The 14,160-nt window shown below is 49.5% G+C and overlaps 1 protein-coding gene across 1 annotated transcript in view; it reads left to right on the top strand.

Annotated features, from left to right (window-relative positions):
- The window catches only part of LOC139237857 (putative leucine-rich repeat-containing protein DDB_G0290503), a 111,447-nt gene extending 97,620 nt beyond the window's left edge, over window positions 1-13,827 (top strand). The window contains exons 17-20 of the mRNA XM_070867082.1: window positions 2,285-2,359; window positions 9,974-10,048; window positions 11,379-11,453; window positions 13,730-13,827. Of these exons, the coding sequence (XP_070723183.1) occupies window positions 2,285-2,359; window positions 9,974-10,048; window positions 11,379-11,453; window positions 13,730-13,827 (323 nt within the window). The remainder of the gene's footprint in view (window positions 1-2,284; window positions 2,360-9,973; window positions 10,049-11,378; window positions 11,454-13,729) is intronic.
- Window positions 13,828-14,160: the final 333 nt, after the last annotated feature.

Genomic DNA, 14,160 nt, shown 5'->3' with positions numbered 1-14,160 from the left:
CAATCCCGAGATTACTACTTTTGAGGTCCTACTTTTTAATTTAGCTCCTAGCTCCTTAAATTCGTTTCGTAGGACCTCATCCCTTTTTGTACCTATGTCGTTGGTACCAATGTGCACCACGACAACTGGCTGTTCTCCCTCCCTTTTTAGAATATCCTGCACCCGCTCCGAGACATCCTAGACCCTTGCACCAGGGAGGCAACATACCATCCTGGAATCTCGGTTGCGGCCACAGAAACGTCTATCTATTCCCCTCACAATTGAATCCCGTAGCACTATCGCTCTCCCACTCTTTTTCCTGCCCTCCTGTGCAACAGAGCCAGTCACGGTGCCATGAACTTGGCTGCTGCTGCCCTCCCCTGATGAGTCATCCCCCTCAACAGCACTCAAAGCAGTGTATCTGTTTTGCAGGGGGATGACCACAGGCGACCCCTGCACTACCTTCCTTGCACTGCTTTTCCTGCTGGTCTTCCATTCACTATCTGGCTGTGGATCCTTCTCCTGCAGTAAGACCAACTCGCTACACGTGCTACTCATGTCGTTCTCAGCATCGTGGATGCTCCAGAGTGAATCCACCCTCAGCTCCAATTCTGCAACGCGGTCCGTCAGGAGCTGGAGGCAGATACACTTCCTGCAGATGTAGTCGTCAGGGACACCGGAAGCGTCCCTGAGTTCCCACATGGTGCAGGAGGAGCATATCACGTGACCGAGCTCTCCTGCCATGACTTAACCCTTAGATACACTTAAATTGGCAACAACAATGTTAAAAGTTACTGACTGTTATCGAAGAGAAAAAAGAAAAACTCCTCACCAATCCAGCCAATCACTTACCCCCTTGGCTGTGACGTTACCTTTGTTTCTTTCTACTTCTTTTTTGCCTTCTCCCTGTAGCTGCACCGGCTCGCCTCTCGCCGACCCCGGAGCTCACGCCTCTCCACGCACCTCCTTGACGCTGCTCCCGACTCAACGACGCACCTCCTCACGCTGCTCCCGACTGCCGCCACGTTGGGCCTTTTGTAGGCCTCTCGCCGACCCCGGAACTCACGCCTCTCCACGCACCTCCTCGACGCTGCTCCCGACTCAGCAACGCACCTCCAGATTCTCGCTGGTTCACCCCAACCTGCATGACCAGGTAGAGAGCAGGCGGCAGCAACAAAATGTAAACGATGGTCACGCCACTGTGTCACGGGAAATTGATCTGAATGACCCTGTGTATGTGCTAAACTATGGACATGGTCCCAAGTGGATGGCGGGCATGGTGATAGCTAAAGAAAGGAGTAGGGTGTTTTTAGTCAAACTAGACAATGGACAAATTTGCAGAAAGCACCTGGACCAAACGAGGCTGCGGTTCACAGACTGCCCTGAACAACCCACAGCAGACATCACCTTTTTCGAGCCCACAACACACACCCAAAGGATCAACGACGCCACCCCGGACAGGAAATCAAACCCATCACGCCCAACATCCCAGCAAGGCCAGGGTCACCCAGCAACCCTGCAGGGCCAACAACACGCCAGCCCAGCGAGGGCACAGCCAACACACCAGAACAGACATTTGTACCGAGGCGGTCCACCAGGGAAAGAAAGGCTCCCGACCGCCTCACCTTGTAAATAGTTTTCACTTTGACTTTGGGGGGAGTGATGTTGTATATCTGTAAAGCATGCACTCCCATGTTCCGCTACCAGGGAGCTCATCCCCTGAAGTCCCAAGGGATCCCAGCATCCCTTGGGAGAACTGTATATAAGCCGGCCCCTAAGGCCTGCTCCTCACTCTGGAGTGCATTAATAAAGACTGAGGTCACTGTTACTTTAACCTCCCTGTATGCAGTCTCATCTGTGTTAGGAACACAACAAGAACCAAAGACGATGTACGAAAAAACTTTTTTACGCAGCGAGTGGTTGGGTTCTGGAATGGAGTCTGACAGGGTGGTGGAGGCAGACTCCAACTTATCTTCCAATCGGGAGTTGGATAAGTATCTGAAGGAAAAGCATTTGGAGGGCTCCGGCGAAAGGGCGGGGGAGTGGGACTGGGAGTCAGTACGGGCTCGATGGGCCGAATGGCCTCCTTCCGTGCTGTAACCATTCTATGATTCCATAACACCATGTCTCTGATTCACCATTGTCCCCAACTCTTAAATTAATCATAATTTACGACCAAATATGACCCCTTGGCAACAGTTTGGTACAAAGCACATTCTCAGCTGAGGCATAATCGGCTGAAAATACAGCGGTGGGCAGAACATACTGTGCTGGGATAAGAACTAATTCCTTGTTTCCATTTCAGTTGCCCAGAAGTTCAGTGAAATAAGAAACTCACAGACTGATTTCAAGACGGAACTTTCTGAGATGAAGACTAATAGTAAGTGGAGTGAGTGGTCCGAGCCAGCATCTTGTCTCCAATCCAATGGTTCTCTGTTTTATAGATGGTTGGGTCAAGCCCGTCCCCAGCCTGATGCAATCTGGTGCGGCCAAATGGTGAAACGTAAGTACTGGCCCCGGTATTGCTGGATACGGTTGTGGAGGAGCCAGCTGTTTCTCATCTCCGGCTGAAGGAGGATTGACCAGGAGTTTATTGACCGAGGGATCCCTTGCTGTCGGGCTCAGCCGTTACAGATGATGCAACTGTGATAGCCCTTCCCCTGAATAACAACATACAAAAGCATGGACGGAGTAAAGGAAAAGATTCTGCCCCTCAATTTCTGTTCTATCTTCAAATTGGCAGCAGCTCTGATGGATACAATTTAACTCCACACTAAAACCTTACCAGAAGCATTACAGGCCACACATATGTGTGCGCACTAGGTCCGTGCAGCAGAGCTGGTCTCCAGTCGTCTTGGTCAACCCTTGCCACTGGACCAAGACCTAGCTCTGTCAAGCCCGTGTGGTGGCTGGGGTGCATGGCCATCAAAAAGTCCATGCACAGGCATCTTCCACCCTTCAACATTAAGTTCGGACCTGGAATAGTAGGTCCCTCATTGAAACACCTGTGATCTCATGCCTTTTTGGCGTGGAAGCAAGTCATCCTCATTTCGAGGAACTGCCTATGATAATGATTGAGAGATGGATTAGGAAATTAAGCAATAATCCGAGTTTTGCTGGAACGGCTATCTTTACAGTCAAGGCCGGGCTCTTGCTCCACATAACCCAGTCCCCGTTAGTTGCTGAATTATGATGGATCAGGAGATGAATACAATCGGAACGCTGGATTTGATGTAAAGGGTTGCAGAGAAGCAAGCAGCCATCGGTTCCTAGGCCACGCTGCCTTTGACAATAACCATTTGACACATCGCAAGCGCATCTCCCGAAACTCACATTTCAGCAGCTGCCCAATTCCCAAGCATGGCCCATAAGCACCACATCCCGTCACACACATACTCCCACGCTTACTCTTTTGTGCATTGTCTGTTACACCTTGATCGGTACGTACCAAAGGCTTGGAGGCTGTTGTCAACTCTTCAATTATCCATCTCTTTCAGAGTTCTGGTCTACCCAAAATCTGGTTCTTGGCATCTCCTCTCTACCAGTGAACATAAGAACATAAGAAATTGGAGCAGGTGTCGGCCATTTGACCCCTCAAGCCTGCTCTGCCATTCAATAAGATCATGGCTGATCTGATCCTGGGCTGAGCTCCACTTCCCTGCCCGCTCCCCATAACCCTTTACTCCTTTACCATGTTCTCCAACTCTTTGATGCTTCACCTTTGACACTTTCTGGCACTAGACATGTCTAAACATGTGCTAGCATCTCCTTTACCAGAATGATTTGCTGGCTGTGTGCTTTCTTGCAGCTGTTGACCATCGATGCCCTTGTTGCCAACAAAACCTTCACTGTCTCCCCTTTCCTGTCGTTCCCCCGGCACAACTCCCACCCTTGTTCCCTCAAGTCCAACGGGTGCAGATTTGAGCCTACTGGTATTGGCTTCGCCGTACATTGCCAGATCCGCTAGGACCACATCACGTTTTACCAAACCTCACTCTTCTCTGCTGAACAACTGCTCTCGAATAATCCTGGAGAAGAAAGATAAACCCGTGGCTTCTTTTCTCCATGACCAACTGCCTTCTTAAACCCCTCGCCTCGATCCTCCCCTCTCCTCCCCCCTTACCTTCAGAAACAAGGATGGAGTGCTGATGGATTCTTTGCCTCCGAGACAGAGAAAGTCTGTTCAGCGGCCTCCGCTGCTTCAGCCCCTTCCCCATTGAGCCAAACCGCCCCGCTGTCCCCCTAGACCCGAGTCTCCATCCTGCACACGTTTCTCCTCCGTCTTCCCCATACTGCCTCCTGCCATGCAGTGATGGGAAATGTCTCGCGCAGGCCGCTCACCGCCGGAAATACGGCACATGCGCGGAAATTTAACTGGACCAAGGCAAACCGGCTGCTCAGACCAAAGCTCGGCTCATGGGGACCATTGGCACCCACTCCATGGCTCCCATTCCCACTCAATCGCTAACACCCAGCTTCCCTTCCTAGCCCCATGTTAGCTGACATTCTAAGTTTTTCCTTCTCCTCAGATACTGTTCCCCCCCCACACCCACCCCTTTCAAATTCACTGTCACTTTTCCCTCTTCAAAAAACCCGCTCTCGACTCCTCCTTTCCTGTTTCATCGCCAATTCCTCTTCAAGACCATCTAATGTGTTGCTGCCTTTCAGATCAGTGCGCGTCTCTCCCTCCAATCCCTGCTGGAATTCCTCCAATCAGCTATCCACCTCTCCCACACCAAAATGGCCCCGACCAAAGTCATAAGTAACATTCTGTGGCCCTGTGACCGTGCTGCTTTATCTCAGTAACCTTCTCCCGATCTACAACTCCCACCCCAAGCTCTCGGTTTCTCTGACTTTGGGTTTTTGTGTATCCCTCCCCTTCCATCCCACCAGTGGCAGCCATGCTCTCAATTACCTAGGCCCCTAACTCTCTCATTCCCTCCCTAAACCTGCCACTGCCTTTCTACCTCCCACTCTTCCTTTAAGACCCACCTTAAAACCCACCTCTAGCTTTTAATCACCCCACCTAATCGTTACTTCTTTGGCTCAGTTTCCAGACTTCTGCCTCTGTGAAGTACATTAAAAGGACTATATCAATGCAAATTTTTGTTTGAATGGCTGACTCACCAAATCAGAGGATCAGCTGCACTCCTCCTTCTACATTGTGGCTTCTTTGCGCATCTTGCAAGCCCAGCCAACAGCTCCCATCGCTTGGGTTTGATAGCTCCACCTTTAGCCATTTTTCATCCACGGACATTGTTGGCCTCAATGCCGCTTCTGATCTCAGCCAATGCTCCTGAATCTCCTCTATTGCGATGGAAAACTCCACGAAACTCAGCTGCATCTTCCATCAGAAACTATTCTTTTTGGCTCAAACTCTCCCATCCCGGGCGAGATACAATGTAGATATATGTGCCGTTCCCTCAACCCGCATCCAACCGTTGTGTCTGTCACACCCTTTCTTGTCTCTCTATTTTATCAATCGTACTATGATCATTTACTCTCTTCCTCCTAAGCTTCAAATATGGCAGCTTAGATGGTCTTCTTTCTTGCTGTATCCTCAAATGAAGATGTATCATTTCCTACTCTGACTCATTGGGGGTTATTTTGGCCAAAGGGTGAAAACAGGCGCTAAATGAGTGCAGTGCTAATAAGATGCGCCTGTTTATAAGTCTAGGTTTAGCACACAATTTTGGTCCTAATAGCTGATTAGCATAATTTGAACTTGCCCAGAGGCACTAAAGCAGACACCTGCAGATTTAGCACTCAAGTTCTGTTTAGATACAATTTTCATGGTGCAGTGTATATGGGCTCCTCGCACCCACTTCCACTGAAGGTGTAGAGTGCGCTGGCCGGCACACTGACTCAGGGACCAAGGGAGAGGACGCACGTGGTCTCGGATACCAGGGTGGACAGGTTCTCAGGTCGGAGGTCCAGATGAAGTCTCGACGAAGTGTCCCAGAAGGTCTCCCGATGTGTTTCAGAGATGCTCTTCACAGTTCCAGCAGCAAGTGAACATGAAATGGTGGGTATCCCTTTAAGTAGCGTTTGACATCTGCATCGACGCCATGTTTGCTCGTGATTAGCAGAGGGCGTTAGGACAAGTATTAACCACCAAAATGCCGTGCAGCCTCTTTAACAAGTGCTCGCGGGAAAGTTAAGTGGCGATCAGCAGTTTAACGAGCCTCTGGGCGGCCGTTCCTCGCGCTAGTTTTAACTCTTTTACCAAGATGGCTTCCTTTACCTACATTCTCTGCCAGTGCTAATTAGCGAGGCTGCATGGTGTTTTGGTGGATAGCGCTTGACTTAACGCCCTCTTCTAACAGCGGCCAGCTGATTGGACGTAAACAGAGGATTTCGAGCGGTACTTAAAGGTACATCGCCTTTTACTGTCCGCTTGCTGCTGGAGGTTTGAAGAGGACTTTTGAAACACATCGGGACACTTTTAAATACACTTTGTGAAGATTTCACCCCCACATCATTAACATTTATTCCGGAAATTATCTGCGGACTTCATCTAAAAAGAGTGAGTGCTGTGCTGCTCCGCCTTATTGGGCAGCTTATAGGGGTCACCAGGAGAGAGGGAGCATTTGTTTGTCAGCGTGGTGTGAGGGGTCCCTCTCAGTCCGCAGTGGGAATGGGAGGGGGGGCACGAGGCCAGGCAGAGCAGCACCAGCTGCTGTAGGAGAGAGGGACGGGAGGGCGAGGCGCACTCCTTCACCCACCCCCCCCACCCTCGGGTACAGGACATCCTTCCTTCTCTGGATCTCCTCCTCCGGGACAGCCCTCCTCCTCTGTGCGCCCTCTCGCTCGGTCCCTGAGCCATCCTGAAACCTGCCGCTGTGTGTCAGCCAGCACACTCTAAACCTCCAGTGCAAGTGGGTGCGAGGAAACCACATATACTGCTCCACAAAAATTGCGTCTAATCAGCACTTCAGTGCTAAACCTGCATGGGCTCTCTGCATCAGTGTCTCCAGGCAAGTTCAAGTCATGGTAATCAGCAATTGGAACCAAAATTGTGCGCTAAATTCAGACTTACAAACAATCCCGTCTTGTTAGCACAGCACCCGTTTAAAGCCTGTTTCCACTCTTTCCCCAAAATAAGCCCCCCGCCCACCGTGCCTCCAAACCTTGTTCACAGGACCTTGTGATTCTCCAGAGAATCAACCTGAGACATCGTTGGATCTTTCCAACAACGGGCTGTCGTGCATCAGTGAAAGGTTACAGGGAACCCACCATTTACTCACCATCTCGGCTGAGAAATGATGGTATCTGAAAGGTATGTGAATGGGGGAGAAGATTATCAAAATCATTTAATTTGATCCGTTTAATGTCCAAAGTTTAATTTGTTTATTGGTCGGTTTTAGTGCCCCTTTAAAAGGGAGCACTTGACTTATAGGTTCAACTTAAAATAGTTGTTATGTTGTTCTTTAAGAGGACACTCACTGAGATAGACTCTTCCTTTTTGCTTCTCTGTTTCGCACGGCAACGGACAATGATTCCGCTATTCACACCCCATCTAGACTCATCTTTTGTTTCCTAACTTGTGCCATTGCCATCTCATTATTGCCCATCATCCCTTTTGTCTCTCTAATCTCTCCTGCCTTCCACCCTACATAGACCTTCCCTTTTGTTCTTTCCTCCCCTCCCCCCCTCCTCCTCCCCTCCTCCTCCCCTCCCCCCTTCCGCAGCTCCCTGCTCTTCCTGTTACATCTCGAACTTTTCCAGTTCTGACGAAGGGTCACAGACCCGAAACATTAACTCTGTTTCTCTCCACAGGTGCTGCCTGACCCGCTGAGATTTCCAGAATTCCCTGTTTTTATTTCCGATTCCAGTATTTTATTTTTGCAGACTTCCTTTATTCATTAACTCAGCTGGTTTAAAGACAAAACCATTTTATAATTGTCACACATCTTGAATAGTAGAGAAGCATTTAATTAACAGCACTCAGGAAATTGCCTTGGTAATGCATCAACAGTCTGGTTACAGTCTGGGCTGACCGTCCAACATGAGGGCTCAGATTTACTGGGCTCGGTGTTTGAGTCCAGCTGCTTGAAGATGCCACAGCAGGAAGTATGTCGGAGGATATATTTCAATAACTGGTGTTTGCGTATTGTCTGGCACTGTGCCCAGGGAACAGGAAATGGTGGTGGGGGAGGGGAGCCACAGCAAGGCAGAGTGGGAAGCAAGCATCTACAATTTTATCACCCCCACCCGGCCCAGATCTGGTGGATAATCCAGGACGATTTATGCATATCTATAGTATATTAAAACCCTTACATTGGAACACACTTCCTGTCGACACAATCTTACTGTTCACTCTTTTCACTCAACCTTTCCGTTATAAATACCCATGTCCGCTTTTCTAACACAAACTTTCTATGTAAACATGTCATGCCATAATTACAGCCTCCTGCCTGTGGTGGCGCTGTAACGCCTCATACTGCAGAGACGCACGAATGCTCCAAACAACTCCCAAATTATTCTAACACTTTCCAACATAACTATAAATAATAATATCAAATCACAGTCTTGTATAAAAATAAGGACATGAGTATAGGAATGGGGGGGGGAAATTGCGTAGTGCCCCGTTTGGGGGCAGTAACAGCCGCAGGCCTGAGCCAGGCGTGGAAGTCCTGCCTCGCTCGCGATATTGGGGTCACCGCCCACGAGAGGATGTGGAGCACAAAATAACACGCTCCACTTCCTCCCTGGGGCGCAAGCGGGGCAGAAGTACACGGAGAGGGGCTCAGCGCTTCACGCTAGGACACGTAGCACTGCCGCGTAGAAAGGGGAGGGCCAAGCTGACGACTCTGTGGGGTCCTACATTGACCTCTGGGGAGCAGGCTGCCGTGCAATCACCCCGGCACTCAAGCGAAGCGCCGGTGAGCCGGATCGCGGCACGGACCCCGCCATCCACCGTGCAATGGGCCGCAACCGGTAAGTGGGCTGGTTTGTTTTCCCCCCCGAGCGTCCCGTGCCCCCTCCCCTTTAACCAGCGCCCTGTGAGTGGCTCACAGCCCGACACGCGCCCCGTGAACTTGTGGCTGGGTCATGGCCTGCGCACCTTCAGGGGCCACTCCCAAATCCTTGCTCCCCGAGGTGAAACGGGTCGCTGCCCACGGTGATGACATTGTCCTCGCTGGCGCAGTGGAGCAGCTCGCTACCGGTTACCGTCGCCGCTAAATGCCAGTGCAATTTAGCGGCAGTCATTAGCGGTGCCATGCCCGGGCAAAAAGTCGTTAGCGCTCCCCCCGGGGCATGAACAGACGGCTCAAACAACTCCTCCCCCCGTGATTTTAAACGGAATGATGTCGACACACCCAGCTCCAATTATACCCGACCATACAACGCCACTTCACCAAAAGACTACATTTGGTTTTCACTCCTCATGGCCACAGGAGATTGACTCATAACTTGGACTGTTTTATAAGGACAGTTGTGTTAAACCATACAGCACTCCATGTGTTATTCTGCTAGGATGGAACTATTTCCCTTAAGGCTGCAGATTCGCCGATGATGTTAAGTAAACATTGGGTGAGTTCATTCATGGGTCAGTTACGATTCAGGCTGCAGGTCCAAACCTGGTTTTGTTTGTGGGAAGAGCAGTTGAGAGCATGCGGATATTCTGGCTCTGACAAGATTAGTTCCCGAAGAGCTGCGTCTTTATCATTTTATCAAGTGTTTCCAAGAAATTTACATGGACAGCGTGTGACATCAGAAGTGTGACGGAGAGGAAGTGTGACGGAGAGGAAGTGAGACAGACAGGAAGTGAAACGGAGAGGAAGTGAGACGGACAGGAAGCGTGGCAGACAGGAAGTGTTACAGACAGGAAACGTGAGGAGCCAAAAGTGTGACACTGAAGTGTGACAAACAGGAAGTGTGACAGGCAGGAAGTGTGTGCCAATGTAAAGATCTTACAGTAGCTAGTGATTCAAATCTGTTAAATGTGTATCTTGCCTGGAATGAAAACTGAAGTTTGTTTGTGTTTCAGTCACACAGATGTTAACCGAACTAAGGACATCCCAGGCTGATTTCAAGATTGAACTTTCGCAGATGAGTTATGACAGTAGGTGCTGAATAATGATGGGAAAGGTCAGATACTCCTTTCCACTTTGTCCTATCCAGTCCCTCCAAATGCTATTTCAGTACCGTGTTAGCTCCTTCAGGGGAGAATATGGAGAAAAAGCTGGGGTGAAAGATGTAGCTTCCCTCGTGGGTTAAGCAGGACATGAAGGCCGATGTGGGAGCTCAGAAAATAGTGCGCAGCCTGTTTCTGGGTTTCCACCATGGGCTGCCCATGGGCTCGGAACATCAGCAATATCACTCACTGTTCGCCAACTGAGGCATCCTAACACCGAGCGGCAAGATTGGGGTAGACAGTGCTGCATGTGCAGACTCTACACCCCAATCACACAAATGGCCCCATCCCTGCAATCTGGGACAGGGTCACTCGGACACTAAAATCGCAGTGTGGTTGAAGAAGAAAACTGTAGACTGCAGGAAGGTATCAATGTACTGGTCAGGTGGGCAGAACAGTGGCAAATGGAATTCAATCTGGATAAGTGTGAGGTAATGCATTTGGTGAGGTCTAACAAGGCAAGGGAATACACAATAAATGGTACGACACTGAAAAGTGTAGAGGAACAAAGGGACCTTGGAGTGCAGGTCCACAGATCCCTGAAGATAGCAGGCCAGGTAAATAACATAGTTAAGAAGGCATATGGAATACTTGCCTTTATTAGTCGAGGCATGGAATACAAGAGCAAGGAGGTTATGCTTGAACTGTATAAAACACTGGTTAGGCCGCAGCTAGAGTACTGTGTGCAGTTCTGGTCACCACATTCAGGAAAGATGTGATTGCACTGGAGAGGGTGTAGAGGAGATTTACAAGAATGTTGCCAGGTCTGGAGAATTTTGGCTATGAGGAAAGATTGGAGATGCTGGGTCTGTTTTCTTTGGAACAGAGGAGGCTGAGGGGAGACCTGATTGAGGTGTATAGAATTATGAGGGGCCTAGATAAAGTGGATAGGAAGGACCTGTTTCCTTTGGCAGAGGGGTCAACAACCAAGGGACATATATGTAAAGTAATTGGGGGAGGTATAGAACAGATATGAGGGGAAATTTCTTTACCCGGAGAGCGGTCGGGGTCTGGAACTCACTGCCTGAAAGGGTGGTAGAGGCAGAAACCCTCAGCACTTTTAAAAAGTACTTGGATGTGCACTTAAAGTGCCGTAACCTACAGGGCTACAGACCAAGAGCTGGAAAGTGGGATTAGACTGGATAGCCCTTGCTCAGCTGGAGTGGACACGATGGGCCGAAATTGCCTCCTTCTGTGCAGTAAATTTCTCAGATTTTATGATCTGCCGGGTTCACATCTAAATTTGCTTCCCTTTCAGTTACAAAGCGATTCAGTGAAATTCGAATCTCCCAGAGTGACTGGAAAGCGGAACTGAGTCAATTGAAGAATGATTGTAAGTGCCAAGCTGTTTTCAACACAAACTATTCAGGAACATAACATTGAGAAAAGCTCTGTTTATGTGTGACGAATAAGGTCCTGTATAGAACCCAGCGTACAACCACCTTTGGAATCCACACTCTCACATGAGGGTGAAGCGGGGGGGACAGGGGGTGGGGGGGGGAATAATACCTAAATAGAATGCTCCCCGAGGGTGGAAGGAGCAGGCCCATGATGCTTTCCTAAATGGAAATTCACGGGGACTGCGTCCATGATCCTGGGGCCGGTGTCCATGATCCTGGGGCCGGTGTCCATGATCCTGGGGCCGGTGTCCATGATCCTGGGGCCAGTGTCCATGATCCTGGGGCCGGTGTCCATGATCCTGGGGCCGGTGTCCATGATCCTGGGGCCGGTGTCCATGATCCTGGGGCCGGTGTCCATGATCCTGGGGCCGGTGTCCATGATCCTGGGGCCGGTGTCCATGATCCTGGGGCCGGTGTCCATGATCCTGGGGACTGCGTCCATGATCCTGGGGACTGCGTCCATGATCCTGGGGCCGGAGTCCATGATCCTGGGGCCGGAGTCCATGATCCTGGGGACTGCGTCCATGATCCTGGGGACTGCGTCCATGATCCTGGGGACTGCGTCCATGATCCTGGGGACTGCGTCCATGATCCTGGGGGCGGTGTCCATGATCCTGGGGGCGGCATCCATGGTTTCACAGTATCTGCTCCCAATGGGAAAGACTCCATGCTGAGAGTACACGGCACCACGGGTACGAAGATCTCTGCCACAGCCAGGATGATGACCACACGAGTACAATCGCAGGCTCCGGAGAAGATCAGGTGCAGAATTGCAAGGTTTAACCACCACGGGAGTGGGCCTAGCAAGTCACTCGTTTGTACCAGGGATGGGCAATAAATGCCGGCCTTACTAGCAACGCCCACAACCCAGGAATCAATCATTTCTATCACAGCAATCGTCACTGTGTAAGGACTGGAACATGTGGTGAAGGACTTTACATAACGGTGATATCAAAGGAGAAAACTGGGGCTTGAATAATACCTTGAACCATAAGACTTCACAGCACAGAAGCATAGCACAGTATTCACACTTTGGAGAATTCTATCAACCTAGTTAACTTGGAGTTCTGTGCGCACTTCTGGTCTCCATATTAAAAAAAAGGATATAGAGGCATTGGAGAAGATGCAACATAGATTTACAAGGATGACCAGAACTGGGAGGATATAACTATCAGGAAAGACTGAACAGGCTGGGAAAGAGAGGGTTGAGGGGTGACCTGATAGAAATTATAAAAGGGGTTTGATGGGGTAGACATCGAGAAGATGTTTCCACTTGTGGCGGAGACCAAAACTGGAGGTTGTAAATATAAGGTAGTCACTAATAAATCTGTAATGTGGAATTCGCTGCCTCAGAGAGCTGTGGAAGCTGGATCATTGAATAAATTTAAAGCAGAGATGGACAGTTTCTTAACCGATAAGGGAATAAGGGGTTATGGAGAGCGGGTGGGGAAGTGGAGCTGAGTCCGTGATCGAATCAACCATGATTGGATCAAATGGCAGAGCAGGCTCGAGGGGCCGTATGGCCTACTCCTGCTCCTATTTCTTATGTTCTTGTGCTTCATGGGTTCTTTGCTTAAAAATTCACAGCAACACAATATTATTAAGAACTAGTTGGTTTATTAGCAAAAGGCTTAACAATCACACTACACATTACCCGTTCACCCACCAGGCTCACAACTACCTGCCTCATTGTGGGTCCCCCGAACCCAACTGGCTGGGGTTTTATTGAGTCTTGTGAACATCACATGACTGGCTAAGCCACTCCCAACTCAACAGCTCTACAAAACTGTGAGCATGCTCGGGAGCTCAGGAGAAACTTCTTTACCCAAAGAGTGGTGAGGATGTGAAACTCGTTGTCACAGGGAGTGTTTAAAGGGAAGCTAGATAAACACATGAGGGAGAGTGGAATAGAAGGATATGTTCATGGGTTTAGATGGAGAGGGGTGGGAGGAGGCTCGAGTGGAGCATAAACACCAGCATGGACCAGTTGGGCCGAATGGCCTGTTTCTGTGCCGTAGATTCAATGTAACTTTTAATCAAGTGCAGATAGAAGGAACCGACAGAGATGTGTTTATCAGCAACTAAAGGCTTGGGATGTGTTTGCATAGTCTCACTGAAATCCTTACCTTTCCTGACTATAAATGGGCAGGAAAGTTCGCTTCAGCGGTGATAAGCCAACTATTTAAACCCATATGTTTTGCTTACAAAGTGCACAAAGACAGAGAAAGCGTTCAGCAGCAAGGGGCACACCTTGGCAGCAGAAAAATCAGCAAAGGTGACCAGCAAGCAAAAGGACGTTACAGATGACTTTCTGAAGATCATATCCAAGGGGAGAGCAAACTTTCTGTTTCTCTTTATCAGTTTCTCTTCTACCTGATTAGAGAGGTTGGAGATGGTTTTACATCGTCCAACTTATAGACGTAATGCAGGAAGCTTATCGAAATGTGTAAACCTTGAGAGCGAGACTCACCACCGGAACTGTCACCGTGGAAATTGAATTTTACTGTGTGCTGTGCTACATGGAACTCAAAGTTGTGCTTGGAACCTGGGTATCTTAAACCTATCTAAAGCTGTGACACTGTCATGGGAACCAGGATATCTTGTGTAGGTTAGTGTCAGCTGTGGTGCAGTGGGCAGCAC

Source organism: Pristiophorus japonicus, chromosome 24 (assembly GCF_044704955.1).
Source record: "Pristiophorus japonicus isolate sPriJap1 chromosome 24, sPriJap1.hap1, whole genome shotgun sequence".
NCBI lineage: Eukaryota > Metazoa > Chordata > Chondrichthyes > Pristiophoridae > Pristiophorus > Pristiophorus japonicus.
This window is presented reverse-complemented; position numbering and strand designations above follow the sequence as displayed.